This window comes from Sugiyamaella lignohabitans, chromosome C, assembly GCF_001640025.1.
Source record: "Sugiyamaella lignohabitans strain CBS 10342 chromosome C, complete sequence".
Lineage (NCBI taxonomy): Eukaryota > Fungi > Ascomycota > Dipodascomycetes > Dipodascales > Trichomonascaceae > Sugiyamaella > Sugiyamaella lignohabitans.
Window position 1 is genome coordinate 1,999,572 of NC_031671.1, and position 26,448 is coordinate 2,026,019.

General features: G+C 48.2%; 10 protein-coding genes across 10 annotated transcripts; 7 read left to right on the forward strand and 3 right to left on the reverse strand.

The window, feature by feature from the left end:
* Positions 1-680: 680 nt before the first annotated feature.
* On the forward strand, positions 681-2,114 carry TMS1 (Tms1p; the record flags this gene model as incomplete). Its single annotated transcript, XM_018881397.1, has 1 exon — positions 681-2,114. The coding sequence occupies one exon, from the start codon at positions 681-683 to the stop codon at positions 2,112-2,114; it is 1,434 nt and encodes a 477-aa protein (XP_018733990.1).
* Positions 2,115-2,922: 808 nt separating this feature from the next.
* On the forward strand, positions 2,923-7,223 carry BBC1 (Bbc1p; the record flags this gene model as incomplete). Its single annotated transcript, XM_018881398.1, has 2 exons — positions 2,923-5,110; positions 5,167-7,223. 2 exons carry the CDS (start codon positions 2,923-2,925, stop codon positions 7,221-7,223), a joined length of 4,245 nt encoding a protein of 1,414 aa, XP_018733991.1.
* A 760-nt stretch (positions 7,224-7,983) lies between these two features.
* SAM2 (methionine adenosyltransferase SAM2) lies at positions 7,984-9,138 on the forward strand (the record flags this gene model as incomplete). The annotated part of the gene is made up of 1 exon (XM_018881399.1): positions 7,984-9,138. One exon carries the CDS (start codon positions 7,984-7,986, stop codon positions 9,136-9,138), a length of 1,155 nt encoding a protein of 384 aa, XP_018733992.1.
* Positions 9,139-10,226: 1,088 nt separating this feature from the next.
* On the forward strand, positions 10,227-11,015 carry RIB2 (bifunctional DRAP deaminase/tRNA pseudouridine synthase RIB2; the record flags this gene model as incomplete). The annotated part of the gene is made up of 1 exon (XM_018881400.1): positions 10,227-11,015. The coding sequence occupies one exon, from the start codon at positions 10,227-10,229 to the stop codon at positions 11,013-11,015; it is 789 nt and encodes a 262-aa protein (XP_018733993.1).
* A 1,449-nt stretch (positions 11,016-12,464) lies between these two features.
* KAP123 (Kap123p) lies at positions 12,465-15,836 on the forward strand (the record flags this gene model as incomplete). Its single annotated transcript, XM_018881401.1, has 1 exon — positions 12,465-15,836. One exon carries the CDS (start codon positions 12,465-12,467, stop codon positions 15,834-15,836), a length of 3,372 nt encoding a protein of 1,123 aa, XP_018733994.1.
* A 1,088-nt stretch (positions 15,837-16,924) lies between these two features.
* AWJ20_4335 (uncharacterized protein) lies at positions 16,925-18,493 on the forward strand (the record flags this gene model as incomplete). The annotated part of the gene is made up of 1 exon (XM_018881402.1): positions 16,925-18,493. One exon carries the CDS (start codon positions 16,925-16,927, stop codon positions 18,491-18,493), a length of 1,569 nt encoding a protein of 522 aa, XP_018733995.1.
* A 1,165-nt stretch (positions 18,494-19,658) lies between these two features.
* MRP7 (mitochondrial 54S ribosomal protein YmL2) lies at positions 19,659-20,825 on the forward strand (the record flags this gene model as incomplete). The annotated part of the gene is made up of 1 exon (XM_018881403.1): positions 19,659-20,825. The coding sequence occupies one exon, from the start codon at positions 19,659-19,661 to the stop codon at positions 20,823-20,825; it is 1,167 nt and encodes a 388-aa protein (XP_018733996.1).
* A 197-nt stretch (positions 20,826-21,022) lies between these two features.
* Positions 21,023-22,591, reverse strand: TPN1 (Tpn1p; the record flags this gene model as incomplete). Its single annotated transcript, XM_018881404.1, has 1 exon — positions 21,023-22,591. The coding sequence occupies one exon, from the start codon at positions 22,589-22,591 to the stop codon at positions 21,023-21,025; it is 1,569 nt and encodes a 522-aa protein (XP_018733997.1).
* Positions 22,592-23,418: 827 nt separating this feature from the next.
* AWJ20_4338 (uncharacterized protein) lies at positions 23,419-25,023 on the reverse strand (the record flags this gene model as incomplete). The annotated part of the gene is made up of 1 exon (XM_018881405.1): positions 23,419-25,023. The coding sequence occupies one exon, from the start codon at positions 25,021-25,023 to the stop codon at positions 23,419-23,421; it is 1,605 nt and encodes a 534-aa protein (XP_018733998.1).
* A 403-nt stretch (positions 25,024-25,426) lies between these two features.
* On the reverse strand, positions 25,427-26,101 carry GAL10 (bifunctional UDP-glucose 4-epimerase/aldose 1-epimerase; the record flags this gene model as incomplete). Its single annotated transcript, XM_018881406.1, has 1 exon — positions 25,427-26,101. One exon carries the CDS (start codon positions 26,099-26,101, stop codon positions 25,427-25,429), a length of 675 nt encoding a protein of 224 aa, XP_018733999.1.
* Between the last annotated feature and the right edge of the window lie 347 nt (positions 26,102-26,448).

Sequence of the window (26,448 nt, forward strand, 5' to 3'; positions counted from 1 at the left end):
CTGTGCCTGCGCATCGGTAATTAACGTTGCATGCGCTAGCAGGCACGTGTAGATCCCGACTTATCTAGCGCCGGTTCCTTGGCGGGGGTCGGCGTGCCCGGGGCCAGTGTCAGGGCCGTTGTTGACAGTAGTAAACATGGGCTGCCAGGGTCATTTTGGGAAAGTTTGTTCTCGGTGAGGAGAGAGTCTGCGGATAGGTTCAGGTCTCCCGGAACTGACACAGACTGCTGCTTCTACAGCTGCCAGGAGCCAGGGTCTCGTTTCGCCAAAGGGCAGGAATAAACCAGTTTAAATCTCTGGTGAGAAGCTCTTGGGACCTGGGATTACACTCCGCCTGCTCAATTTAGCCCTTTGCTTTAATCATACAGCTCGAAAATACAGACACCGGCAACCGAAGGCCGCACCCGTACAGCCCACAGTACCCAAACTCAGCACCAAAGACGCACGCCAGCCAGAAACAAGACCAGCCCGAGGAGAACCCCCCAGCGGAGCCCAACCCCCTAACAAACGAACGAAGCGAGCCACGGGGTCTGGGGCAGAGCCCCAGCCGCCGGAGGCAGACCCACGCCGCACACTGCGGCTGTAATTAACGTTATCGGGTACAGCTGCGGCATGATAGACGAGTAATCTCAGGAGAGAGCAGGTGACGAAGTTAGTTGTCTATTTCTACATCGAATATAATGGGAGCTTTATTATCGGTACCGTTGATGGCGACGCCTGCGGTGAGCATGGTGGGCACGTGGATAGCCAGTTGTTGTGGAGCAGCAGCGTTTTCGGCGCTGTGCTCGGTGTGTGGAAAGTGCTCGTCCAGTATCGCCACTAGAATCGGGTATGCGGTTTTGTTTCTGGTCAACTCGATTCTGTCTTGGATCATGTTAACGGACTGGGCTGTCAAGAAACTGGAACATTTAACCCTGGATTATATGAAAATCACCTGTTTGGGCGGTGAATGCTATGGGTTTGTAGCAGTTCACCGAATCAACTTTGCACTGGCTCTGTTTCATGTGATCCTGGCAGGATTATTAGTCGGGGTCCATTCGTCTCGAAATCCTCGTGCCGGTATTCAGAATGGATATTGGGGAGTCAAGATATTCGGGTGGTTAGCCCTGATTGTTGTGACATTTTTAATCCCCGACTCGTTTTTCGTGTTCTGGGGTAATCATATTGCCATGATCTTCTCGTTCATCTTCATTCTTATCGGACTGGTTCTTCTCGTCGACTTTGCCCATTCGTGGGCTGAGACGTGTCTTTTACATGTCGAAGAGAACGATTCTAACGTGTGGAGATTCATTCTCGTCGGATCAACTCTCGGCATGTACGTAGGAAGTCTGGTGTTGACGATTTTGATGTACGTTTTCTTTGCGTCGTCAGGATGTTCAATGAACCAGGCAGCTATCACCATCAATCTTGTCTTCACAATAATTGTATCTGTCCTCTCAATCAATCCTACCGTTCAGGAGTATAATCCTCAAGCCGGTCTGGCCCAATCGGCCATGGTATCTATCTACTGTGCGTATCTGACGATGTCAGCAGTAGCCGCCGAGCCTGATGATAAGTTTTGTAATCCACTTATCAGATCGCGAGGTACTCGTACCGCCAGTATCGTTCTAGGAGCCATTTTCACGTTCCTAGCCATCGCATACACCACGACCCGAGCTGCTACTCAATCGTCGACCATCAAGCAATCCAACAGCTACGAACCACTTGAATCCGAACATTCGCTCGTCACTCAAGAACCCTCACGCTCGACAATGAGAGCCGAAGCACTTCGATCTGCTGTTGAGTCTGGAGCTCTACCGGCATCAGCACTCAATGAAACCAACTGGGAATACAGCGACAGCGAGGACGAAGACGATGCTTTCGGCAGTCATGGTGACGACGAGAAAGGCACTACAAAGTATAATTACGTGCTATTCCACCTCGTCTTCTTCCTTGCGACCCAATGGACTGCCACACTACTCACTATGAACGTAGAAGAAGACGCCGAGGGCGCCTTTGTCCCTGTCGGCCGAACATACTTCTCGTCCTGGACCAAAATCGTCAGCGCCTGGATCTGTTTCGCGCTCTACGCATGGACTCTGGTGGCGCCAGTGCTGTTCCCCGACCGGTTCTAACCCTCTTTCTTTATATATTATCATTTATTTCACGAGTTACTTTACTTTGGGTCGAGTGCCTGCCTCCGGCGGCTGGGGCTCCGCCCCAGACCCTGGTTGCTCCTGCTTCGCAGGAGTTGGCTGGGACCGTCGACGTAACGACTCGAGCGCAGCGAGAGGAGCCACCAGGGTCTGGGGCGGAGCCCCAGCCGCCGGAGGCAGGCACACCACCCCCTGAACATGGGTCGCACCCCCTGAGCAGGGGTCCGACCCCGGTATGCCAATACGACGGCCGGTATCGCTGGAGGGGCGGTGCTTCCTGTGACCTAACCCCCGCAGCATGGGTCCCTGTAAGCGGCGGTGCCGGTGGTCTCCACATATGTTTGGAGACTCCGTCCCACGTCAGTCGTGTGTGTGTATTCAAAGTTTAAACTTCAACATCCGCCGAGTGTTAGAAATCGGTTTTGATTTATTTGTTGGGTCTGCCTCAGGTTTATCTCCGTGCGAATTGGTCGGTCCGGCTGCAATTGCTATTGTCTATCGACAGAAAACCTCGCCGCAATCTATCTCCGCATTTATTATTGGTCCGCTGTTAGGTCTCGCCCGTGTTTGCGACCAGCTTCGATATCGCTTGAAACGCTTGTTATCAGGGTATCAGGATATCTTTGGTATCAATTGAGTCTGTTTCAGGGTCGTTTGTGCCTGGAATCGACTATTTCATTGCTCTGACAACGCTATTTAACAGCATAAGATCTAAACTTGCTGGCGATCCGGCTCCATAGTCCCGAGTTGCGGCCTCTTCACCACTGTTAGTATCGTATCGGGAATTATGTCTTCGGTTCCTGCACCTCCATTTGTGGTCACGGCACTGTATCCGTACCAGTCGGACCATCCCGATGATTTGTCTTTTGAAACTGGCGAGAAGATTGAGGTCCAATCTGTAGAGGATGACGACTGGTTCAGTGGAAACAGTGTCGACGATCCTACGAGAAAGGGTATGTTTCCCAGAAATTTTGTAGAAGTCAGTCAGGAACCGTCGTCGGCTGCCTCGGTCACGGAACAGGCTGCTCCTTCTACTGTTCCGGCTCCTGTATCAGCTGCTATTGCATCTACCGGGTCATCCTCAGTACCAGCCTCTGCATCTGTCACCCAGTCTAGTAAGAATGTTGCTGGCGACGATGATGGTGATGACGGCTGGTCGGAAGAAGAAGACAACGACCAAGAAGAATCCAAATCCATTCATATCGGACCTCCTCCGACGGCAGTTGCAGCTGCTTCCAGTGGTAAACCAGCAGCAGCACCAGCTTCATCATCAGCTCCAGTAGCTAGTAGTCCATCATCAGCTCCTATTGAATCGGTAACTAACAAGTTGTCCAATATCGATATCAAAGACTCTTCAGACGATCGAGCTCCTTCATCAGCTCCTGTTTCTCATTCTCATAACCCAGATGCTGCTGAAGAGGACACTAGCAATATTGACCATAAACCCACTGCTGCCACCAGAAATGCATTCAAGGATAGAATTGCCGCATTTAATGTCCAATCTGAAGCTGCTCCTATAGTTCCTGGTCAACAGAAATTCTCGTCGTTTGTCAAGAAGCCATACGTACCACCTCCTAGTTCGTATGTTCCTAGCATTCCCAAGTCACAACCATCTGTTTCACGAACCAATACATTTGAAGCAGTTTCTCCGTCGAATACTGGCAGTCCAGTTATTTCCAATAGCAGTTCAGCTTTTGAGCGTCAAGCTTCACCTCCACCAGCTGCCGTTGACCATAGTCACGACCAGCAGGATGAAGAAGAAGCAGTTCCCAAGATGAGTTTGAAAGAACGTATTAAGCTATTACAGCAACAACAGCAAGAAGAGCAAGAACGGGTTGAAGCGGCTGCCTTGCGTAAAAAGCAGAAAGCCAAAGCCAAGAAAGCATCTGCTGCAGAAGCTGTTCATGATGACGGAACTGCAGTTGAAGAAGGAGATCATGTTGCACCCGCAGCACCAGCTCCTCTTGAAAGAACCTTGTCCTCCAGTTCTCGGAAAGAACTCCATAGAGTAGCAACTGGAGGATCCATTGCATCTGTTGCATCGAGCATTGCTGCTGAAGAACAACCTCTGTCACCAGCTAGCACTGGACCTCGTAGATCTGGAAGTTTCAGTGATAGAAAGCAGTCGATAGACAGACCTCGTAATCTAGACGATAGTCTTGTTCTCGAAGGTGACGAAACACAGCCTGCTGCTAGACCGGCTATTCCAACTCGTGCACCACTTTCACACGATGACGAGGTAGCTGAACAGGAAGAACCAGAAGAAGAACCAGAAGAACGAGGAGAAGAAGCTGAAGAAGAGGAAGAAGATGATGACGAAGACTATGAGGACGATGAAGAGGACGAAGAAGAAGCAAAACGAATTGCATTGAGAGAGAGAATGGCCAAAATCTCGGGTGGTATGGGCATGAACCTTGGAATGCTCATGACCGGTGGGTTCCCTCAACCGTCAGCGGCCAAATCAAAGCCTAAAACCAAGAAAGCGTCTAAACCTCAGCCAGAAGAGGAACAAGTCCAAACTCACCAAGCGCCAGTTCCCATGTTTCCGTTTGCTGACCCTAAAGCTCTAGCTGCTCTTCAGAAACGAACAACTGAGCCAGCAGAAGAAGAAGAAGAACAAGACGAGGAACCTGAACAAACTGAAAGGGTACCCGAAGAAGACACTGTTCAAGAGACTGATGAAATCAATCAAGAAGAATCAGCAGTACCTGCTGTTCCAGAGCCAGAACAGCGTCGGTCTCACTTACCCCCACCACCGCTTCCACCCTTGTCAGTTCCTGAACCGACCGGCCATGCTCCACCCGTTCCCCAAACAATTCCCTCACCCGAGACACCCTCACGACCCGCCGCCCACCCCGTCTCATCCCCACCAATCGCGTCAGCACCCCCCATACCATCCGTAGCCCGTTCACCAAGCACTTCAGGAGCACCTCCACCACCACCACCCCAAATCCCAGACCGCTCCATCCCCACTGGTAAGTCACAAACCCTCCAATTCCTCTGACCAACGAACCACTAACGACACCCGTAGAACAGGACCCGGTCTACAAACCGCCCCGCCGGTCGTCGACCGAGCCGGTCAAGTCCCAGGTGGACGAGGTCATTGAAGGTACGTACCCGGGGCCCGGACTGCCTCCGGCGGCTGGGGCTCCGCCCCAGACCCTGGTTGCTCCTGCTTCGCAGGAGAATTTAAAGAGGGGATTCCCCACGCCCGACTCGAGCGAAGCGAGAGGAGCCACCAGGGTCTGGGGCGGAGCCCCAGCCGCCGGAGGCACACCCCCCACCCGTCAGCCACTAACCGCAGCAGACGAGCTCGGAGACGACGAACGGACCGAGTCCGAGGAAGGGTTCCGGGGACTGTCGAAGAGACATTCGTATATTGGCGGAAGTGGAGCGATTCCGCCGGTGCCGATATCGCCGAGCAGCACGGGCCGGTCGCCAATTGGGGCGGTGCCGAGGAAGTCGCGGACGGTGGACGATTTTTCGGATACTGTTCCTCACAGCCGGCCGCCTCCTCCACCGCTTCCTGTGGCGGGTTTGCCTCCTCAGGTGCCGGAACAGGACAATTTTTCCGATGAAACGACCGGATATGAAGCAGATGAGGACACGGATATTTATAATTCGAAAGATGAGGCGTCGGGGTCGCCTCGAGCAGGGTTTCATGGTCGGCAGCTGTCAACAGGGTCGTCCAGCGGGGTCGACTCCTCGCACCACCAGCATCAGCATCACCGGAATCAGCCAGTTTTGCCAGGACGACCTCATACAACAACCGGACCTCCTCCTCCAATTCCAGGCGGAATAGCTCCAACTTCGCCTCCAGTGCCACCTCCAGGAGTCCGAGCACCTCCACCCCCACCTCCAGTAGCAGCACCACCTCCTCTTGGTTTGCCTCCACGACCGCCAGTGGACTTTTCTGAAGAAACGTCGTCTGATTTACAGGGGTCAGATGAGTCGGATACCACGGAACAGTACGAACAGGACCACTCGTCTGGATTCGAGGACGATTCAGTGACTCCAGTCGAGCCAGTTCGAAGTGCTCCTCGTGGCCCACCTCCTCCAGCTCCGATTGTAACACCAATGGCCCCAGTTCACAATGTCCCACCTCCAATTCCACCAGTAGCACCACCAGTGGCACCACCAGGAGCACCTCCAGTTGCACCACCAGCGGCAGGTTCAACAGGTGCACGAGGATCGAGTTCAGTGAGTCCTAGCACGACTCAAGGCCACTTTTCACGACGGTCTATTGATCAAAGAACAGGAACTGCTAGTCAGGGTCGAACTAGTTTGGACAGTGGTAACTCGTTTGTCGCACACGATATTGATCCTGACGTGTCGTCGCAATGGTGGACAGTACCTAATGGAGTTCCATCAGCCATTAGTCGTAATCTGGGTAATCTCATCTACGAGATTGATGACAGTCAGTCGACAAAACGAGGAGGACGAGTTGTTGTTTCTCGAGATGTTTATGTTCTATATCACGACTATTCACAGTCAGTTATCACTGCGAGATACGACCAGCAGGATCCAGTTGGGTCAGTGGTGTTTGAACAAACACACACAGCCCCTCCATCGTGGCGTCAAGACCAGCTGGAAGACGCATATAAAGTGTACGGACGAAAAGTGTTAGAAGAAGCACAGAAATTATCATCCAGCGGATCCAGTTCTAGTGCTAATCTGGTTGCCGATATTGTAGCAGCACAACCGCGAGCACTTCCAGCCATTGGACGTCGAGCCTATGGAGCACTTGTATATGACAATCTTGCGAATGCCAGTGTGAAGCAGTTTGACGAGATCCGACCTGGTGATATTGTCGCATTCCGAAACGCGCATTTTCAAGGTCATAAGGGCAGTCTTCACACGAAATACAGTGTCGATGTTGGCAAAGACGACAGTATCAGTTCGGGAGTCATCTACGAATGGGACGGCACCAAGAAAAAAATCCGTGTCTACATCCAGCCCGAGTCATCATCCTCATCCAAGACCAGCAGCGGCAAACTCAAGCAAGAAAGTTACCGACTCAGCGACCTCAAATCCGGCGAAGTCCGCGTCTACCGCGTGGTCGGCCGCAACTACGTCGACTGGGAGTAACTTCCCCCCTCGCTACCTCTTTCCTATGTACTAAAACCAATTTTCTACCGATAGAGGACCTGCCTCCGGCGGCTGGGGCTCCGCCCCAGACCCCGTAGCTCCTGCTTCGCAGGAGATTCCAGCGACCGTCGAAGAAACCGACTCGAGCGAAGCGAGAGGAGCCACGGGGTCTGGGGCGGAGCCCCAGCCGCCGGAGGCAGAGCCCATCCCCCCATCCCCGACTCGAGCGGAGCGAGAGGAGCCACGGGGTCTGGGGCAGAGCCCCAGCCGCCGGAGGCAGACCCCCTCCCCTGACGAGCCACGAGCCAACTGTCACGCAATTGGACCCTGCGTCGCGGGACCCGGGTGGGACGCACGTGATATGGCGTTAGGGGTTGGGGGTTGGGGGGCCGGGTGGCATGTGGGCAACGGCTGGCAGTTGACAGGGGACCAGAGTGACAGGCAAATTTTCACATGCTACTTTAGGCTTGGGTAGCAGCAGCATGTGCTTGCATCGGGGCAGAGGGCTGAGGGTCTGAAAAAAAAATCACTGGTACCCGGTTTCGTGATAGTTTAGTGTATATAAAAGGAGGTGTCGCACCAGTCGGTTTTCTGGTTCTTTTTTTTTTTTTTTTCTTCTTCTTCTTTAGCAAAAAAAAAAAACACAGTATCAAAATAACAACGAGTTGTTGACGTTCAGCGAGGGACTTTGATAATTCATTTTTATTTTATTTCGTAATTTTTTTGTTTCCATTTTATTATTATTCTTATTTAGCCAGCAATGACTGCTCCAGAGACCTTTTTTTTCACTTCCGAGTCTGTCGGTGAGGGACATCCCGATAAGATCTGTGATCAAGTTTCCGATGCTATTCTCGACGCCTGTTTGAAGGTTGATCCTCTTTCCAAGGTTGCTTGTGAAACTGCTGCTAAGACCGGTATGATTATGGTTTTTGGTGAGATTACCACCAAGGCTCAACTTGATTTCCAAAAGATTGTTCGTGATACCATCAAGCAAATTGGTTATGACGATTCTGCCAAGGGTTTTGATTACAAGACTTGTAACGTTTTGGTTGCTATTGAACAACAATCTCCTGATATTGCTCAAGGTTTGCACTATGAGAAGGCTCTTGAGGATCTTGGTGCTGGTGACCAAGGTATCATGTTTGGTTATGCCACTGATGAGACCGAGGAGCTTTTGCCCTTGACTGTTATTTTGTCTCACCAACTTAACAAGGCTCTTGCTACTGCCCGTCGTGACGGTACTTTGCCTTGGTTGAGACCCGATACCAAGACCCAAGTTACTGTTGAGTACGAGTCTGATAACGGAGCCACTATCCCTAAGAGAGTCGACACTGTTGTCATTTCCACCCAACACGCTGATGAGATCTCGACTGAGGACTTGAGAACCGAGATTCTCGAGAAGATCATTAAGAAGGTCATTCCTGCCAAGTACCTTGATGACAAGACTGTCTACCACATTCAACCCTCAGGACGTTTCGTTATTGGAGGTCCTCAAGGAGACGCCGGTTTGACTGGTCGTAAGATCATTGTCGATACCTATGGTGGATGGGGTGCTCACGGTGGTGGTGCTTTCTCTGGTAAGGACTACTCTAAGGTCGACAGATCAGCTGCTTATGCTGCCCGTTGGGTCGCCAAGTCGCTTGTTGCTGCCGGACTTGCCCGTCGTGCTCTTGTTCAATTCTCGTACGCCATTGGTGTTGCCGAGCCCCTGTCGATTTTCGTCGACACCTATGGCACCTCGAAGTACTCATCTGGTGAACTTGTCAAGATCGTTAGAGACAACTTCGACTTGAGACCCGGTGTGTTGGTGAAGGACCTCGATTTGGCCCGTCCCATCTACCAAAAGACTGCTTCTTACGGCCACTTCACCAACCAAGAGAACACTTGGGAGGTTCCCCGTAAGCTCAAGCTCTAAATTTGAACCAAATTTTTAAACCTCGCTGACCCTTTTTTTCACTTTATTCTCTCTCGCTGCTGGCATTCGACGCTCAACTCGTTGAAAAGGTACTAAAAACCACCACTTTTGCCCCATCCCCTCCCCTGTTTAATGAACCCCCCCTTCCTGTTTTTGCTTTTGTTCTTACCTTTTTGGGATACGACTTTGTTATGACACTCTTGCGAGTATTATATTTATATTTATGTTGTATTATTTTGCCAGCTCCGAGTCCTGTTGTTTGGTTCGGTGTTTGCAGGTCTTCAACAATGACCATGTGCATAGATTTACGTTTAATTTAATATAATTGTACAGACTACTTCTCCTAGGGGTCTGCCTCCGGCGGCTGGGGCTCCGCCCCAGACCCTGGTTGCTCCTGCTTCGCAGGAGTTTCGCGGGGATTGGACACGGAACCGACTCGAGCGGAGCGAGAGGAGCCACGGGGTCTGGGGTGGAGCCCCAGCCGCCGGGGGCCGACTTCGCGATCGCTCATGCACGAAACTTTTCACTTTACCCCTGAAATCACCCGCAATGAACGCAGTGACCGAGTCCGGAGTCAGACGGATCCGTCCATACTATTACACCAACCGGATCCACTCTAAAGAGAGGTGGTTCAGACGAACGGTGCGAGACGTGGTGGCTACTGAGTTCCGGGCTAATCTGGCTCTGGTTGACGTGAGTAGTGGTGCTGCCTCCGGCGGCTGGGGCTCCGCCCCAGACCCTGGTTGCTCCTCTCGCTGCGCTCGAGTCGGGCGTGGGGTGTACTTTGCTCGTTGGGGAATTTCACGAGTGACCCCCCGACGCTCGACTCGAGCGCAGCGAGAGGAGCAACCAGGGCCTGGGGCGGAGCCCCAGCCGCCGGAGGCTGTAGACACCCCCCAGCATGTTTCTAACCCCAACAGGAGAACGTCGCGATACAGAAAGCCAAGTCGGGTGTGGTTTATAGGAGAGAAGAGGCGCTGAGTGCTGTTATTGAGAACGGGGATGTGCTGGAATACAGGGTGCATTTCCACGAGCCGGCGGTGGTGGATTTCGGGCGGGAGATCGAGGTTGTGCACGAGGATGAGGAGATGGTGGTCGTGAATAAACCGGCTGGGTTACCTACTCATCCGTCAGGGAAGTACAGATTGAACAGTTTGACTGAGGTGCTGGTAGGACAGTTGGGGTATACGGTGCATCCTACTCACCGGCTGGACAGAATGACGTCGGGGATCGTTGTGCTGGGGAAAACTGCTCAGGCCACTTCCCGGTTTAGAACCGATTTGACGAATAGCAACAATGTCCACAAAGAATATTATGCTAAGGTGGTGGGAAGATTTCCTTTAGAAGATACGACTTTTGATTTCCCGCTGTTTGATATCGACGCCAATCGGGACCGGGCCTCGTTCATGAAAGCGTTTGCCAACCGTAAACCAGCCCAGACCAAGTTCAAGTTGGTCAGATACGATTTGAAAGACGACTCGAGTTTAGTCAAATGCGTGCCTGTTACGGGTCGAACCCATCAGATTCGCAAACACCTGGCTCTTATGGGCCATCCAATTGCCAACGATTCATTGTACAAGCGACCGGTGTTCAGAGAAATCAGTCTGCTGCTTGAGAAAAAGAACATCGAATCTGAAAAAGAGCACGAATCAGCAGTCTCAGAAGCATTCACACGACTCCAACTGGCAGCCAAACAAAGCAGACTGGACAAACTGGAAACTGGCAACGAAACCTGTCCCGAATGCCAAGTCCAACTGTTCAAAGACTCCACCCCCGACGAAATGTTTATATACCTCCATGCCAGACAGTACACCTGCCAGGAAAACGGCGTCACCAAATGGGACTACCAGGCCCCCCTGCCGCCATGGGCGCGGTGATTTATTTATTTTATATTTATTTTTTACGGACTGGTGCCTCCGGCGGCTGGGGCGCTGCCCCAGACCCCGTTGCTCCTGCTTCGCAGGAGACTCCCGGGACCGTCGACGCAACGACTCGAGCACAGCGAGAGGAGCCACGGGGTCTGGGGCGGAGCCCCAGCCGCCGGAGGCAGTCAGAGAGTGCGTTTGACGGGCCGCCGGACGGGCGGTAGGAACTTCATTTTGAGCGTCTGGTTGAACTGGTTGTAGTCGATTTTGGCGTTGGCGTCGTCGACCCATGCGGTGGTTTTGTCGCTGAGGAGCATGGTTTGCGCTTTGGTCACGAGTCGGTTCATGTGCTCGTGGAGGAGAGATTTGTCGGTGATTATTTTGCTGGTTCGTATTAGGAATACTCCGTCTGGTAGGATGTCTGGTGATGGCTGGAGTTGACTGTATACTCCAGCGAGGGCCTCTTTGTATGATTTGTTGACGTAGTTGCGCCAGACTGCGTAGTGAATGGGATTTTTCGACCGTCGGACAATATTGGGAGACAATCTGCTCTTGGGATATACTTCTCCATTATACTCTTCTCCTTTTAGAAAGAGGCAGACTAATGAGGGTCGGGATTTGCTGCCACTGGCTAGAAAGTGCCATGACGGGAAGTAGTATGCCGTGAAATACGGACACGTGTATGCTTTTGGTGTTTTGTGTATTAGTCTTCGTGAAAAGAGGTATTCTACGAAGCTGGAGTATACCCCTCTAATCTGCTGTTTGTGCGTCGCCAGTGGTGTGGTGGATGTTGCATATGGGATATCAAGGCCCTCATAGTCTCGATCTTGGTCAGGGTTTCCAAACAGTTCATCTAGTATTTTTGTGTTACTGCTACGAGGTGGTTGTGACTCAATTTTATCTTTAGAGTTTGAACTTCGGACTCTTCTTGATCTATTGGATCCAATTGATTCTGTGGATCTAGGGTCTAAACCATCTTGCAGTTCCGTGTCAATAATTGGCTTTGATCTGGGTTGACTCACAATTCCGCTTGCTGGAAATGTATTAGATTCTTTGATTTTTGTCCCCTGACTACCAGCTGGTCGCCGTTTCTTCGACACATAGGCTATAGATCTCTTGAGCCATAATTGCAGCGTCAACGCATTTCTATAATTCATTCGGTGCTCCATGACCATTGCTCAAATCCAATCCAGCAAAACCAAATGCTGCTATAATCCACAGTTCATACTAGTTACAATGTAGAAAATTCGAATAGCCAAAATCAAAGCCAAAACCAAACCAAAACAAATAATCGTCAATAATAAATACCAGTAATCTGATCTTTTCAGTAATTATTGACGGGTTAGGGCTGAGATTATCAGGGGTAAAGCGATAAAAAAAATTGTGACGATCACAAAAAAGTTTTACATATCAATACGTACGTAGGGTGTTTCTTTTAGTTTAAACTACCGTACACAAAATATGGATCCTCAATTCTTAGCAAGTTTAGAGGAAACTCTGAAACATGTTACTGCTCCTAGTACTGAGGCTATTAAGTTAGCTTCTGCCAAGTTGCAAAATGACTTTTATACCAACCCTAAGGTCATTCCTGCTTTAGTCCACCTTCTCCAGTCTCACCCTGATGCTCAAATTCGTCAGCTGGCTGGTGTCGAGGCTCGTAAACTTGTTGGTGAGTTCTGGACTCCTGAGAAATTGCCCGAACAAGAAATGACTTCTATCAAAACCTCGATTCTTCAATCCACTTTACAAGAACAAACCCCCTTAGTTAGACATACTTCTTCCAGAGTCATTTCTGCTATTGCAAAGATTGATGTTGACGAGGGAAAATGGAACGAATTGTTGCCATTCCTTTATCAAACCTGTAAATCATCTTCTGCTGCTGAGAGAGAGGTGGCTGTATACATTTTGTATACTCTTCTTGAAGCTGATGCTGATGTTCTGATTGATGGCTCCGTCGAGTTGTTGCATTTGTTTTCCCACACAATTAATGACCCTGAGTCTCTTCAAGTTCGTGTGTCTACTGTTCTTGGTCTTGGTAAGGTTTCTGAGAATATAGACACTACTGCAGTCGATTCCAAGGCTCCTCAAGATCAGAACCCTGTTGAGTTGTTCCGAGCTTTGTTGCCCTCAGCTGTCGAAGTTCTTAACCAAGTTATTAGCTCTGACGATGAGAAGTCGGCTTTACAAGTGTTTGATGTATTCAGTGGCTTATTGGTTTGTGACTACGCCCTTATTTCCAAGCACATGAAAGATCTCGTTAACTTCATGTTGACTAATATTGCTGGTCAAAAACAACTCAGCGATGAAATAAGACTTGCTGCTTTGCAATTCTTGCTAGCTGCTATAAGGTTTAAGAAGAACAAGATTCAATCTTTGAAGCTTGGACCTGTCTTGACCAATGCTGCCTTGGAAATTTCTGCCGAACCTTTTGATGAGGAAGATGATGAGACCAATAATGAGGATGACGAAGATACCCCTGCCAAGCGTGCTTTGTTGATGATTGATGCCCTATCATCCAGTTTGCCTCCTACTCAAGTCATGGCTCCTCTTCTGGCTGCTCTGCCTCATTGTGCCAGTTCTCAAGATATCTTCCAGAGACGTGCTGGTTTCTTGGCCTTATCGCAAGCTGTTGAGGGTGCTCCTGACTTTGTTGCCAACCAAATCAGCGCTGTTCTTCCTTTGGTTGTTCAAGGTTTGCAAGATGCCAACCAGATGGTCAAGGTCAGTGCTTTGATGGCACTTGCTCAACTTGCCGGTGAGTTGCACGATGTCATTGGTGAGCACCACGAGGCTTTGTTGCCTCTTGTCTTTAGCATCATGGACGGTGCTTCTAGCTTGAAGGTCGGTAAGAGTGCTTGTCTTGCTCTTGATGCTATCTTGGAGACTCTCGAGGCCGATATCATCACTCAAAAGTATCTTCCTGAGCTTATTCCCAAGCTACTTCACTTGCTCAACCACACTAGCGATTTGACTCTCAAGGGATCGATCGTTGCTGCCATTGCATCTGCTGCTTTCGCTGCTGGAAAGTCTTTTGAGCCTTTCTTCGTTCATACTATTTCTGCCTTGGAGCCATTTATCCGTGTCAGTGTTACCTCTGAAACTGTAAGCGAGGAAGAGCTTACTTTGTGCGGTATCACCCTTGATGCTCTCAGTGCTTTGGCTGGTGCTGTTGGAAAGGAGACTTTCCGTCCTTATGTCCAACCTTTGATTGAAGCTGCTTACAAATGTCTTCAATCGACTCAAAGTCGTCTCAAGGAGTGTGGTTTTATTTTCTTGGGTACTTTGGCTAGAATCTACGAGACCGAGTTTGCTCCTTTCTTGGGCATGGTTGTCCCTGCTATTTTTGCTTCTTTTGACCAAGACGAGTTTGCTGGTATGGGAGAAGAAGATGACGAGGCCGAGGATGTCAATATTGGTCAAGATGGTGATGAGGAGGATTTGCTCAACAAGTTCTCTGTCAACAGTGCTTTGGCTATTGAAAAGGAGATTGCTACAGATACTCTGGGAGAGATCATTGTTGGCACCAAGGAGCACTTCAACACTTATTTGGAGCAAGCTATTGAGCACTTGAAACTGCTGACTGATCATTTCTATGAGGGTATCCGTAAGTCTGCATTGATCGTTTTGTGGAGAGCTTACGTCACATTTTACAAGCAGACTCCTGTCAGTAAGCAAGCTTGGGTTCCAGGCTTTCCCTCTTCTGTTGTGTTGGCTGAACCTGCTGCTACTTTGCTCGAAGTAGCTCGTACCACTACCTTGAACTTGTTCTCGACCGAAGATGACCGCTCTGTTGCTACTATCATCTGTGATCACTTTGTTGAGGCTATTCGTACCAGTGGACCTGTCGTTCTTGGAAGCCAAGATGATCTTGAGAAATTGTGCTCTGAAGTCATTCTCATTCTCAGCAAGAGTCACCACTGTCAAGTCCAAGACGAGGACGACATTTACGATGGTGTCAAGCCCGAAGAGGAAGAAGGTGATGGAGAGAATGCTGAATACGACGAGGTTCTTACTGATAGTGCCAGTGATGTTGTTGTTCAACTTGCCGCTGCTTTGGGACCCCAATTCCTTCCTCTTTTCCCTACATTTTTCGGGCTTGTCTCCAAGTATGCCACCAGTAAGAGTTCTCAAGAGAGAGCCTCTGGTATCGGTGCTTTGTCGGAGATTATTAATGGTTTGAGAAGCAACGTCACTCAGTGGACTAAGGAGCTCATGCAGCTTCTTCTCCACGCTCTTGGAGACGCTGACTTGGAAGTGAGAAGCAATGCTGCTTATGGTGTTGGTCTTCTTATCTTGTACAGTGACGACGTCGAGACCTGTAAGAGTCACTACACCACCGTCTTGCAAAAGCTTCAAAGACTTCTCAAGAAGGTTGACAAGAAGAAGCGCAAGTCTTTCGGTACTGAGGAAGAAGACAACAGTGCCAGAAGTTTGGCCAATGCCTGTGGATGTGTTGCCCGTATGAGCAGCAAGTACCCCGAACTCGTCCCCTTGGCCGAGGTTGTGCCAGTGCTTGTGAGCAGACTGCCTCTTCAAGACGGCTTTGAGGAGAACACGCCCATCTTTGAGTTCATTCTTAAGTTATTCGAGCAACGTGAGCCATCTATTGTTCAACTCCGAGCCGAAATTGTCCAAATCTTCAACGAAGTGTTCCAAAAGCAAGCCGAGCTTGAGAAAGAAGAGGACAACAAGAACATTGGACCTGGATCCATTGTTAAGCCATTTGAGAACGACGAGATCCGTGCCAAGGTTGTTGCTTTACTCAAGTTCCTTGAGCAAGAACAACCTGGTCTGGTCTCATCGCACCCCATTCTGGCCCCAGTTATTGCATAAACTCATTGATTTCATGTTCACGCTTGTATTTTATTTTATTCGTTCTTATTCATTAATATATATATAGATTTTAAGAATTTTGACAACTTCCCGAAACACCACCCATAAATCAAGTCCAAGAGATTCTGTACCGTAGACGTAACGACTCGAGCGAAGCGAGAGGAGCAGCGGGGTCTGGGGCGGAGCCCCAGCCGCCGGAGGCTCAGTCGTCCCCCAGTCGTATTCGTATTCCGACCCCGAAGACGAATATACCCTGTCCGATTATGGTGAAGCAGACCGTTTTTTCGAGCGTTTATGGGCACTGGAGATAAAGCGCCTCGATATCCAGGAGGAGTCGTATTTTGACGGCTGTGCAGGTGCGATAATGACGTACATGACCTCTTTCGGAGATTATGCACGACGGCTCGTATTTCTCAGGCAGTGAATATATGGGCAGTTTCGAGGTCTTAAAACCGATAATTCGCTACCGAGAAGTCCGATTAATTACATCAGCAGAATAAATGAAAGGTATTAGCGTAGCAATTGATAATTACAATGTATCGGCGGCGGATAAATGAGTGACATGAAAATTTGACAGTGATATTGATCGAGTAAAGATGAACAGCGAGGTTTGTTTTTTTGGGTTTATCACCGCCCTCCCCTGACGGTACCGAAACAAGTCGCTAGTATTGGGGAACTTACGTAAAAATATACAGTAATCTTTGCATGTACATTTGTTTTTGGAGAGTTAGCGAGTCAGAAGATCATCTTCCTGCCATGCGTGCTAAGCCAAATATGCAATACGGGAACATCACATACTGGCGGGGAACAAAAAGCAAGGTGCAAAGATAAGCAGGTAAAATGCAGATGCATGTAGAGATAGCTGCAGATTTCTATAGCCAAGCGAATGAGCCCGATGTCGCCCAAGTCTCGGAAAAAAAATCAAATAGTATCTGGGGGTGATCCTTTTCGGTTAATTTGAAGGTTTAGATTCCAATCCAAAAACATGAATATAAATATGCACTTCAGCCTCCTTTTCCGACAAATCAGTTAGTTTCGTATCATTGTCGAGTTCGTATCGTCTTAACTTGTATTGGTCAAACTAAATTATGGGTTCAGATATAAAAAGTGCGTATGTTCTAACAGCAGCGGCTGATGATAACTCGCCTATGGTCACTGCTAATATGTTATCTTCTAGATTTCTTGCCCCGTCTCCTGTGACAAGCGACTATTGTTCCCGTCCTTCTTACGACAGCTTATTTCCTAATAGCATGTCGGGTCATGACATTCCAAGCATAGAGGTCTCACCTGGAGAGGAATATGATGAACTACCTAGTTATTCCACAGGAGTTTCTGTACAGAGACAGAAAACCAAACACGCTCCACTATTGAGTCTGGAAATCGACAAGTCTTCCAGAGAAGGGTATTTCTATCAAACTGGAGGCGTGATATCCGGTTCTGTTAGTGTAAATGCTTATACAGATTTGCCAATAGAATGCGTATTTATTGATTTACAGATGATTGAGACTGTAAAGAGATACGCCGGTCACCACCCAGCTACCCGGTTTATTAACAAAACCATTGTGGCTCATTTCACACCACCATTCACTGCATACCCTCCAAACATGACCCTTGAAAAAGATATGTCTTACAAGTTTGATTTCTCACTTCAAATCCCTGAAACTCGACCGCTACCGGCTTGTAAATCCGGTTTACACGAGCAACTTCCTTCGTCATTAGGCTCGCTGCCAGAATTTGGCGGATATCATCCGGCTTTCGGTAAGAAGGTGGATGTATCAGACTCGGCTGCTACAGTTCGGTATCTCGTTAGAGCTAGACTCTTGCAAACACCAACTAGGGTAATGTCTCAACAGATTTCTCATGTCTGGATCATGCCATATAACTCACAATCGGTTGGATTTGATCCTCGCCGACAGTCAGTCTCATCGTTTGGGTCTATAGCACCCTCTCTGTCAAGCAATTCCAGTGCTAGCAGTATCAATGAAGACAACGTAGTTCAAGCATCCAAGACCATTGTAAGCGGTTTCCTTCGGAAAGTGGCTATTGGAACTTGTACAATTGAAGTGGAGAAGCCAAATGCATTTGATATATTTTCTAATTCGCCAACCATGTTGACAACAAAACTCTTCTTCAAATCCGAACCCACTGTCAAACCACCTCATATCAAATCCATCACTGTCAAAGCACTACTATTCACCAAAGTATTTTCTCCTAGCAGTGACGGAGTCGGCGCTTCTGAAGATAGAGAGGCCGTACACACTACCACAGACACGGTAATCCTGAAGAAACTGGAGGTCTCGTCACAATCCTCTTGGCAGATATTAGAAAAGGATAGCTATTTCTCGTCTGTCCAAGTTCCAGTGAGTATCCCCGAGCGTGACTTCCGATTCGTGCCCTCGTTCAAGTCGTGTTTGGTGGAACGAAGCTATGCCTTATCAGTATCAGCTAGTTTCGACTCTGGCTCTACTGTTGAAGTCTGTACTCCAGTAGAGCTAGGATGCAAGAGACGCCGAGGAAACAGAGGACTATACAAAATCACATCCAAGGGATACAACAGACGATATTCTACATCGCTGCTAGAAGGCGGAGATGGCAATGTCGTAGATAATGATATGTTCGACGAGTTTGGTGAAGTTCCCATGTACTCGTTACATTAGTTTTAGACAACTATATTTATTTTCTTGCTATTTAGAAATTTATGATTACACTTTGCAATACTTCGCTGACCACTCCAAGGGACGGGGGACTGCCTCCGGCGGCTGGGGCTCCGCCCCAGACCCTGGCTACTCCTGCTTCGCAGGAGATGGCTGAGCTGTCGAGTTACTGGAGTTATTTGACATGGAAGTTGGGTTCTATGGCTGCTACTGCGAGCTCGGCGCCTTTATGTCATACATACATATCAATTTATCCATAATCTTTCGTTTTACCCGAAATTCCTGTCAGATCAAGCAGATTTACATGATCTTGACATGTTTTCTTTTCGCAAACCCTTATCTCTACTATTAGAGTTTTATATTCGAAGATCTTTGAACCCTTATCTCTACTAATAAAGTTAGTTTGTGCTGATCACTGAACCCTTTTCTCTACTAATTGAGTTAGCACCTGCCGATCCCAAACCCTTATCTCAACTAATGAAGTTAACGGCGGTCGATCACGAACCCTTATCTCCACTAAATGAGTTAGTACTCATGGCCAACACTTTTCTATACTATTAAAGTTAGTTCACGTCGAAATAGATTGTGAAGATATGAGAAAATACTCGATCAGATGACTAATAATTGTGTGTTCAGAACGAGAATGTCTTATCCCTGACAAAAGAAACCAAACAGTGCCTTGTCGGAGTTAATAATTGGTGCTAAATGACGTGTCAGATAAGAAGTTCTATAGATCGCGATAGAGCTGAAAAAGATTGTAACATTGGTTAAAGACGGAGTTGAATGCTGTTACCCCTCTTTTTTCTAATATCACCTCAGAATCGCAAAACCTCTTAACTTGTTGTAGTGTGTGGCGTGTGTAACGATCACCTTTCCCCTCTCAATATCGCCTGCATTCCAGTACCTTTGTTCTTGTTAACAAATTGAATTAGTGTGGTTTCACAATTCTTGCTACCAAACCATTTTTCAATTCGGGAGATTACTAACTGTATCAGAATGAACTGAATGAAAAGGGAATCTCATTGCCGCATATTACGAGGCTGAAGCCGCACAACTATATTGTGAATTTTTCAGTGATCAGTCTATGCATGAAGTGAAGAAAATCAACTCGAGAGACCAATCTCAAGCCAGGATACGGGTGGATTGAGCCAAACGAAAAGAATATAAAATGGCTTCAAGATTAAGGCAGCTTATCCGACCAGTCTTTGCTGTCAACTCAGCTTTATCAGTATCCAATGCAGTTCGTAGTCCAGTACTGACTTTTGTTCGTACTGCTACCAAAAGAGCAGCTGGTTCTAGAACCAGTATGAAAGACTCTGCTGGTAGACGTTTGGGAATGAAAAAGAGTGATGGAGAACCTGTTAAAGCCGGCCAGATTATTTATAGACAACGTGGTACCAGATTTTATCCCGGAGAAAATGCCGACATTGGTAAAGATCACACTATCTGGGCCAAGGAACCAGGTTTTGTTAGATACTACTATGATCCATTCCATCCCAAAAGAAGACTCATTGGAGTTGCTCTATCGGCCAAAGATCAATTACCCACACCACATTTTGAACCTCGCAAGAGAAGATTGGGTTATGTCCCTCTAACTAATGAGAAGAAGGTTCAAGAGGAGAAAGAATGGCTATCTAGAAAACAAACTTTAGCATTGCCAACTATCTTGGCTGAAGTTGAGAAGAGAAAAGCAGCTCGTGCCGAACGGGCCAACAAGTATGCCAGTGAGTTGACCTCGTTAGTTGAAGGACTTACTGAAGAAGAGGTTTCCAAGTCAGCATCCAGACTTGTGACCATTGCTAACTACCTTGCTGGTGGACGTACATTAGCAGAGGCCAGATCATTCACCGACTCGGAATTCGTACAAGACACTCGATTGGCTGGTGAGCTGAACAAATTAGCACAAGACGTGACTGCCAATACCATTGAAAGTTATCAATCGTTGGCTGCCAAGATTGATGCTAAGGTTTCATTTGATGCCAACAGAAATATTGTCAGAGCCTACAGCAAGACCGAGTTGTCAGAAATGAAGACCGAGACTCTTCAAAAACTGGCAGAATTGTCTGCCGAAAAGCCATTATCTGCAAATACCAAAGAAGAGATTCTGGCACTGCTCGCAAAGCCATGTTTCAGCCTGTCTGAACAAGTCGCATACCGAAGAAAATACACCAAACCAGAGCCACCTACTCTCATCAAGGACAAGGAGGCTCTGTCACAATATCAAAAGCTTGAAAAGGATGGTAAGGGCAAAATTGTCCAGAGCTGGAACTACGCCAAGAGAAAGGTTGACCGCTTTTTCCTTCCATCGGGCACCTCTATGTTTGCCATCCACTAACCAGCATGTCACGCTTCAACTCTGTAAATAGTATCTGATAATATTACAATAAAATACAAACTACAATAAACAATAATAAACAAAAATCTGAAGTCTACATGGCTTCAGCGAGTCGAAAACTCCTGCGAAGCTGGAGCCATGGGGTCAGGGGCAACGCCCCAGCCGCCGGAGGCATCGACCCTTTTATGTACAAGAGGCTACCAGGAAGTTCTCGCTTTCAGAAAACGCACCTTGGGAGCGTACCGCAGCTCAATGTACCGCAGAACAGGGTACGATACCATGGTGAATCCAAATGCAATGAAGAGTCCGATGTCAGCACCCATATCGCCGACTTTGCGAGCAAATACTCCGACATAGTAACCCTGGTTCATGCCCAAAACAGCCCCGACTACACCAATCACAAACGACAAACAGGCAGCTATACAGTCAGGGAGTTTTTCTTTCTCGTTCCAGATAGTCCAGTCGTATGCGTCGTTTAATCCGGGAATATTGTGACGACGGAACAAGAAATTCTCCTCCAGAAGGATGGCAACATAGATAACACACCAGTACGAAATCATTGGCAAGAATGTCGACAAAATATTCGACAGCTTGTTTCTACCAGCCATGGCCAGTACAAAGAAAATCATGGCACTGACGACAACGAGAATGTATCGAGGAATTTTAGTGACCATTCTTCCCCATACTTGCATTGACAAGGCCAGCGAGTAACTGTTGAGAATGTTATTTGTTACCAAAGAAATGTATAACACCACAACGAGGAACTTTCCACCAGCATGCCATGGTGAGAATGCTTCAGTCAGCAGACCACCAGCACCGAGATTGTCCCAAGCAGCTTGCCAAGCAGGCAGCTGATATGCTCCAGAAGCTACACCAATAGCAAGAATGCCGACAAACATAGTAGGCAAAAAGATGGCGCTAAAAGTGATGAGGAAAGTCTTCATTCTAGGGGTCGATTCGGGGAACTCGACATAGTAGTCCGAGGTAATGGCAATCCAAGTACCAGTGATACCCACCACAGAAGAGAAATTACTCAACCAGTTGCCAATAATAGTCTGAGAATCACCGGCAGATGGAGTAGTCAGATCAAAATGCTTTCCAGAAACAATATACAACAACAAAAATGTGAAAATAATAGGAATGGCTGCAAACCCTTCAGCATACTGGATATATCTGATACCAACAATTGCTACTGAAAATGCAATTACTGTGATAATAGTAATACCCACTTCAATAGGTACAGCATTGTTAGAAACAGCAGAAAGAATCTGGCCACCAAACACACAGTTGACAACCGACCATCCTAATAGAGTAACTATATTCAACAGAGCAATGAATTTAGCAGGCCACCAACCAAACTGGTATCTAACACCCACCATCTGACGAAGTCCAGATCTCGGACCCATAGTAGCTCCATAGGCTGCAATGGCACATCCTACAACAGTACCTGCGACTCCTGAACTAATACAATCTTTGAAACTAAGCTGAAATAGTAATGGTCCTAATAAATATCCCGATACTGAAGATAAACCACCACAACCGCTCATCCAGAGCAGATACATATTAATGACTTCTCTCAAATTACCAGACCTTCTTTCGTCGGGTTCAACTCGATGAATACCTCTTAACTCTACACCCAGAGCATCGAGCTTTTCACTGAACCTCACAAATCGGTCGGAAAACCCATTTGTAGCTGGCTGACGTTGATAAACAGTCTGTTTAGCGCCATCCTTCTCGAACCGCTCGTCATATTCGTCGGTCGACATTTTGAATCACCCAAGATCAAATCTCTATTCCTCAAACTCTAACAAAATCCACGAATCCACCTGATTCCCCAGTACTCTTATCCTGAATTTTCTATCACCCTTTTCTTAACTGGTCAGTATTTATTGCCGCGATGATTTATATTTTTCACTTTTTCACTCACTTTTCCGTTTTCGTCGACCTTATATGTACCTTTCCTCAGTTGACTAATTTAAAAAATAGATCGCTCACAGATACCGCTTATCAGCGACCCAGCTGCATACCCGAGTAAGGGCTAGGAACACGCTAACCTGGAGAAAGCCGCCGATACCCGGGTCCGCGTCTAACTGGGGTGTTGCCTCCGGCGGCTGGGGCGCTGCCCCAGACCCCGTTGTGCTCCGCTTCGCGGAGCGAGGGGGGTCCCTCTCAAAAAATCAAGTGCCCACTTTTTTTGGGATTTCACTCGGGGCACTTGACCCTAGCCCTTATTTTATATGGCATACTTAATTGCAACTTTTCGTCTCAAAATCACCCCCAAGATACAAAATAGATCCTGTGCCGTCATTAAAAAAAGTCAGCAGTCTCAACAAACCTGTTTTTAGTTAATTTGGAACAGATTTCGCCCGAACTCGCAAGACAGTTTGACTGAGGTTCGAGGATCGTTAGTAGAATAAATCGCTCAATATTTTCTATTCGGGAACCCCCTGAATCCTGATTTTAATTTATTTAAAGTGAACGAAATCCCACTGGGGACCCCAAAGCCCGACTCGAGCGTAGCGAGAGGAGCCACGGGGTCTGGGGCAGAGCCCCAGCCGCCGGAGGCAGTACCCCATCCCGGCACGGACTGAGTCTAGGGTTCCCAGTCGAGGTACACTATCTTTCCACAGCCCTTGTTCGTGGCGTACTCAGCGGCACACTGCCAGACGTATTTGTAGGTGGGCATTTTGGCGCCAGGGGCCCATTCTGTTTTAGCGGTGCGGAGAATCATGGGCTTTTCGCAGGTGCAGAGAGGAAGCTTCTCGGTGACATATTCTGGACGGTACATCCTGTAGGTGAGATTGATTCGCTTGAGACCTGCTATGGGATGTGGGCTTAACGGTTTTTTGCTTGGCATCACACAATGTTTATAAGCTTCTTGACATCCAGCGTGCATAATTACCATGCTGTTATGGCTGACATGGATCGAGTATTTACAGTCGTCGTACTCTACTTTGTTCGAACTGGCAGACTGTTTCTGCTCACGTTTGGCAGCAGGAGACCATCGTTTTGCTAACCGGAATTCTCTTGAGACTCCTAAGGAGATACTAGCAATAACACATGCTGGTCCCAGATGAGTCAATTGATCAGAATGATATCCTACCGACTCATTACCGCCATCGTAGCAGTTGGTGACTACGACATCGCTCGTCCATTTGCCTTTGTATTGTAATGCAGTATGACCCCTTCGTTCGATTTGTTCGTTGACAATTGAAATAACTCTCTCACCTACTTCAGTCAAAAGATTGTTGAATGGTTTTATACTTTTGACAACTCTGCCTTGATATGTCGAATTTTTCTTCTCCAGCAGACTCTTATTGCACGAGTACATCGACGATGAATGTGGCGATTCCACGAGCCTGTCAAATAAATAGAATTTCCCCCGACCCCAATTCTTGCTTTCTTCCACCAAATATGCTAGTAAGTCGTTAGCAAGTTTCTTGGGCAGAACGTTGAGATGAAATGTACAAGGTAGCAGTTTCTCTACCATTTCTGGATCGTAGAGATGCAGCACTCCAGAAGCTGGTGGCACAAATTTGACCTCCGCAACCGGCAACCCACGGACTGTGGATATAGGTTCACTTGATTCTGACCGTTTCAGGCCATCTGGCTCGGTGGCAGATCCATTCGACTCAAACTCCGACTCCACGTCCGATTCTTCCCAGTCATTACCCGCCAAAGCCACCTGCTGGGCTTTAGCCTGTCTTTTGCGTTCTCGCTCTGTCTCATCTGGTGAGAAGAACCTTTTAAGAGTACTCTGATACCCCGTTGATGACATGCCCACGCTCGAAGCACCAAGATACCGAATTAGACTATCACTCTTAGCATCTCCTTCAGAAACGATATCCACAGTATCAGCACCAATGCTATAATCTACAAAATCCGAGCCACTATTTATGCTGTTGCTTTCACAGCTTTCAGTTTCCAAGTCAGTTTTCAGTTCAGGTGAGGAAGCGTGAGGTTCAGTCGCAGTAACAGCTGCTGGGGTAGCATTCTGTGGCGAGTTGGTTTCACTCGTCGAATCTTCAACCCCCAAAAGTTGTAGCACCTGTTTGACATCAGCACCACATGAAACAAGCAGCTCGAGGATAATTTGTCGAGAAGCACCGGGCACTTTGCTCGAGATCTCGTCAATCATGGCATCTGTGCCTCCATCCGGCGTCGACGACAGTTGGTCCTGTCCATCTTTCGTATCCATTTGTCTTCAGTTCACATTTGCAGTCAAGAACAAACCAAACCCACTGAACACAAAAACCAACAAACAGCTCAATTTAACTCCCGCTGGACCCAGTGTCAATTTGAAATCAACATTTGTCATCCCGTCACGAAAGAAACACGCCCCGCTAGCCGCGCGCTTAATGCATTACCCCTGGAAAAGCAATATTGAGCAACGATATGCAGGGTCCGGGTGTGCCTCCGGCGGCTGGGGCTCTGCCCCAGACCCCGTGGCTCGCTTCGCTCGTACGTCAAGCGGGTCATAATATTATGTTGTGGTCACACAACGATCCTAGCAACGAGCGAAGCGAGCCACGGGGTCTGGGGCAGAGCCCCAGCCGCCGGAGGCACACCCCCACCCCAGAAGAATCAGTTAATTAGGTAAATTACTTGGACTCGGTAGGAGGTTGCTGGTATCCGTAGGGGTTCTTGGTAGTCCAGCGCCACAGGTCCTCACAGGCTTGTTTCATGGTGAGCTCGGCGTGCCACTTGAGTTCCTGGTTAGCACGAGTGGGCTTGGCAGTGAGATCGAGAACGTCACCGTCTCTTCTGGCAGTGATTTCGTAGGGAAGGTCACGGCCGACGGCATCGGAGAAGTACTTGATGACTTCGAGAACGGTAGTACCCTTACCAGTACCGAGGTTCCATTCACGGGAGAAACCCTTGGTAGGCTTCTCGGTGGCAGTCTCCCGTTCCTTTTTGACAGACTCGAGTTTCTCAAGGGCAGCAAGATGGCCCTTGGCCAAATCAACAACGTGGACATAGTCTCTGATAGGAGTACCATCACGCGAAGGGAAGTCGTTACCGAAAACAGAAAGTTTCTCACGACGGCCAATGGCAACTTGAGCAAGGAATGGCAACAAATTGTTGGGGATTCCTAAAGGATCTTCACCCATCAAACCAGATGGATGCGCTCCCATAGGGTTGAAATAACGCAACAGAGCGGTGTTCCATTGAGGATTGGCTTTAGTGTGGTCACGGAGAATGTCCTCAATAAAGATCTTGGTCTTACCATAGGGAGACTCAGGACCAGTTGGACACTCCTCGGGAATGGGGATCATGTTCTCGAATCTGGTAGCATCACCATAGACAGTGGCTGAAGAAGAGAACACGAAAGTACTGACCTTGAACTCGTCGAGAACCTTGATCAGGTTAATAGTACCATAGACGTTTTGTTCATAGTAGACAAGAGGGATCTTAGTAGACTCACCAACAGCCTTTAATCCAGCAAAGTGCAAGACTGATGTGATGGTGGGGTACTCCTTGAACACTTTACGAAGACCGTCAGCATCACGCAGATCGACCTTGAAAAAAGGGACCTCGACGCCTGTGATCAGCTTGATTCGGTTGATAGCTTCAATCGACGAGTTGGACAAATTGTCGAGAATGACAACATTTCTGCCAGCTT